At 56.6% G+C, this 3,720-nt stretch overlaps 1 protein-coding gene and 1 long non-coding RNA gene across 3 annotated transcripts in view; one reads left to right on the forward strand and one right to left on the reverse strand.

The window, feature by feature from the left end:
* The window catches only part of LOC141371324 (uncharacterized), a 4,084-nt gene extending 3,003 nt beyond the window's left edge, over positions 1–1,081 (reverse strand). Inside the window, exons 1-3 of one of the 2 annotated variants that reach the window (XR_012376203.1) lie at positions 1,006–1,081; positions 647–823; positions 337–413 (exon numbers count right to left, since the gene is read on the reverse strand). This is a non-coding gene — a long non-coding RNA (uncharacterized lncRNA). Of the gene's footprint in view, positions 1–336; positions 414–646 lie in introns of both variants that reach the window. The other variant, XR_012376202.1, reaches the window with a different exon arrangement.
* A 1,716-nt stretch (positions 1,082–2,797) lies between these two features.
* Positions 2,798–3,276, forward strand: LOC112814435 (large ribosomal subunit protein eL27). The gene has a single exon (XM_025859994.2). It carries the CDS (start codon positions 2,833–2,835, stop codon positions 3,241–3,243), a length of 411 nt encoding a protein of 136 aa, XP_025715779.1. The 5' UTR covers positions 2,798–2,832; the 3' UTR covers positions 3,244–3,276.
* The last annotated feature ends 444 nt before the right edge of the window (positions 3,277–3,720 follow it).

Here is a 3,720-nt window from a genome sequence, read left to right on the forward strand (position 1 = left end):
CCCTGGTGGGTCCTGTGTCCGCACTGGCCCCGTCTCCCCTGGTGGGTTCTGTGTCTGCACTGACCCTGTCCTCAGGTGGGTCCTGTGTCCACACTGGCCCTGTCTCCTGGGTAGCATCTGCATGTTGGAGCAGGGCCCCTGGCACCCAGTCAGGGTCACCTGGGCCAGGGAGGGTCACCTGTGGCGTTGGGACAGGCCACGGCCAGGTGGCTTCTCTACATCACGTCTGGGGGGACACAAGAGCAGACAGTCTTAACCTGCAGCTGGGGAGTGGGGCGGGCACCCGGGGCATGGCCCCCGGGAGACTCTGACCTCATCCTTGGGCAGACTCCTCACCTCCTGGACACTTAGGGTCAGCGGAGGGTCCGCAAGATCCCTCCTGGGGCGCCTTCTGCCTCAGGACTGTGTCCTGGCTGCGGGATGAAGAGGAGAGAGGCTGGAGCTCGTTCCTCTCGTTCCTCGTCTTCGCTGGGTGACCGGCTGCTGTGGGTTGCCCCTCTCGCGGCTCTGGGCTTCCGTCTACAACGGTACCACAGGGCCTGGACGAGCAGAGGCAGGGTCCCCTCCAGCCCAGCCACTCCCTGGTTAGGAGGTCTAGGGCCGTGTTCTCTGAACAAGGCCCATGGACCACAAGCCTCAGCGTTACCTTGGGGGATTGTTCAAAATGCAGACTCCCTGGGCCCATTCCAGATCTCGGGGTTGGAATGGCTGCGCTTGGGGCCTGGAAATCTGCTCATCCTCAGCGCCCTCCGGTAAGCCCCACGGCACTGTAGACCAGACACCTTGACGGCAGGCCTGGGACAGAGGGGCAGCAGAGGATCCCCTGGCAGAGCCGGGAAGAGGGGACCCGTTGACTGGCGAGGAGCCTCCGCCCCCTCCCTCTCCCGCCCAGCCCCTCCCCCTGGGCTGCCGGCCAGGCCTTCCGAGGATGGAGACGTCTCTCGCCGGCGTGTCCAGAGGGATCCGGGGAAGAGCCAGAACCCAGCCTGTGCGGACTCAGCTCACCGCTCAACTAACGTGCAGGTCCCTGAGCGCAGGGACCGTCGCTGTGCCAGCCAGCAGCTCCCCCGGGACGGAGGTTCTGGGGAGGGTGCAAGGAGGCGGCTCCAGCGAGGGGCGGGGCCAGGCTTGTGCTGCCTTCACGTCCGCTGGGCTGGGGCGGGCACATGCCGGGATGCCAGCTCCTGATCTTGGCAAAGGGAAACAAAGCTGCTGCCGCTGAGTTAATTAAGGAGGGAGGGAGGCAGGTGGGTGGGAGTTGGCAAGCGGAGTGGTCCTGAGTGCCAAATGTCGGAGGCAGTGCCCACGTGCGGGGTCCTGGGAAGGGGGTGGGAGACAGGGGGCGGGGGGGGGGATGGGAATCCTCACAGCGCAAAGCAGGCTGTGCTGTTTGGAGGCAAACTGATGCCTCCCCCTGCCTGCACCTGTCAACTCAGCCGATGGGGGTGTCTGTCCTCCCCACGGCTTACCAGGCACTTCCGGGAGGAAGGAGACCCAGACGCCCTGGCAGAAGCCCGGGGAGCAGGAGAACAACCTCCAGGTTGGAAACCTCTGGCCACATGCAGCTGTTTAAACTTAAATTAGTGGAAATGAGATAAAATGCGAAATTCAGTCTCTTGTCTGCTCCAGCCACATTCCAAGTGCTCGGTAGCCACAGGAGGCCGGGGGCTACTCTATTGGACAGAGCAGATACAGGACCTTTCCTTTATCACAGAATGTGTTGGTCGGTCTTCGGCAACGGGCCCAGCACTTCACACAAAACACAACACAACCAAAACCACCGTGTGGCTGTGATGATCATCCTAACAATTGTGTTGATTGTAGCTCAAATACATGTGTGTTATTCTTAGGGCGTCCTAGGAAAAGACATAAACACATGCCCCGCATTGAGATTGCCAATCGATGGAGGCCTAGTTACTAAGCCCTGCTATGTATCTCTCAGGCTCTGTCCAAAGTCGAGGGTTTGCTAACGTGAGTCAGACCACTCTCAAAGAACGTGAACCACAAGTGTGCATGTGGGCAATGTCCCAATCACACCGTGTGGCAAATGCTGAGCTGGAGGGACGCACAGCAAACTGTGCAACCAAACCTGGGATTCAGAGCCAGGCTTTTGGAAAAATCTGAACTCATCTACCTTTCCTTTGAACAGTGGGTTTTTATGATGTGTTTCAAGACTCTGCTCTGCTCAGTCACCTTTCTGATAACGGTTACTAAGAAGATCATCACAAATGCTGTGCGGGCCCGTGTTGGGGCCTCTGCTGCTGAAAGACTGGCTTTGACCTTCCCATTTTAAACGTCCCTGTCCCCACTGAGCCTCTGAAGCACCTTGTCACACAAGCCTGCAGACCTAGGGGCTCTCTTCCCGCTGACCACAGACCACGTCTTTCCCTGGTTGGCCATTCGGGAACCCAAGGTCAAGGTTTCTGTTCCTTGGCTCCCCTGGGATGGTGGTGGAAGAAGGGGCAGTTATTGAGCCTGAAAATCTTCTGAACACTGTCTCCCTAGGTCCAGGCTGTTCCCTTCCTCCACTGTGGCCTGGAAAGCCCCTCCAGGCTGTGAGGTGGGGCACCTGCAGGTCCCACCTCATTTGCTTCCCTCCCTCGGAGATCCCTGTTCTACGACGCTTGTTGTCTCGCCTGTGCTTGGAAATTGCTGTTTCCCATGTTTGATGTATGTTTAGTGGTGTAAGGCAGGAGAGTAAGGGGTTACCCCACCATGGGCAAAGTTTAGCTGTTAACAGTCTCCTGGAGAGAGAGAGAGAGCAGGTACATACGTATTGAAATATGAAGTGCTGCTTCCTTTCTACTCTGGGCTCGAGTGGCTGGTGTCGAGATGGGCAAGTTCATGAAACCCGGGAAGGTGGTGCTGGTCCTGGCCGGACGCTACTCCGGACGCAAAGCGGTCATCGTGAAGAACATTGATGATGGCACCTCAGACCGTCCCTACAGCCATGCTCTGGTGGCTGGAATTGACCGCTATCCACGCAAAGTGACAGCTGCCATGGGCAAGAAGAAAATCGCCAAGAGGTCAAAGATCAAGTCTTTTGTGAAAGTTTATAATTACAATCACCTCATGCCCACAAGGTACTCTGTGGATATCCCCTTGGACAAGACTGTTGTCAACAAGGATGTCTTCAGAGACCCTGCTCTTAAACGAAAGGCCCGACGAGAGGCTAAGGTCAAGTTCGAGGAGAGGTATAAGACCGGCAAGAACAAGTGGTTCTTCCAGAAGCTGCGGTTTTAGATTTGTTTGGTTTCAGTCATTAAAAATACCAAAAAAAAAAAAAAAAAAGAAATATGAAGTGCTGTCTTATCTTTAGAACAGCAAGGGCAAATGCCATGATTGCTCACTTCTACCTGTGTGGTCCAAGCTTTTAGCCCCGAGAAGGTAGCGTTCTCTACCACACCAACCACAGAGTAATGACCCCCAAATCTACCCCTCCAGCCCAGACTCTCTCCTGGATCCCGCCCCATTGTGCACCCAGTGGTGTGGAGCTCATCTCCACTTGGATATATCGCCAGCACCTCAAACTCTACGCATCCCAACCTGAAGGCACCCTTCATCTTCCCAAGCCCTGCGTCTTCAGACTCTCCTCCACTGTTAGCTAGTGGTCTTAGGAGATTCGGCTCCTTGTCACTCCCATCAGGAAGTTTTCCCTAACTTCTCCCAGCCTTCCCTGCCGTTAGCGCCTCAGCCCTGCCTGCACTGGATCATCCAGCC

Source organism: Callorhinus ursinus, unplaced genomic scaffold (assembly GCF_003265705.2).
Source record: "Callorhinus ursinus isolate GAN/ISIS: 27379988/994484 unplaced genomic scaffold, GSC_fseal_2.0 scaffold68, whole genome shotgun sequence".
Lineage (NCBI taxonomy): Eukaryota > Metazoa > Chordata > Mammalia > Carnivora > Otariidae > Callorhinus > Callorhinus ursinus.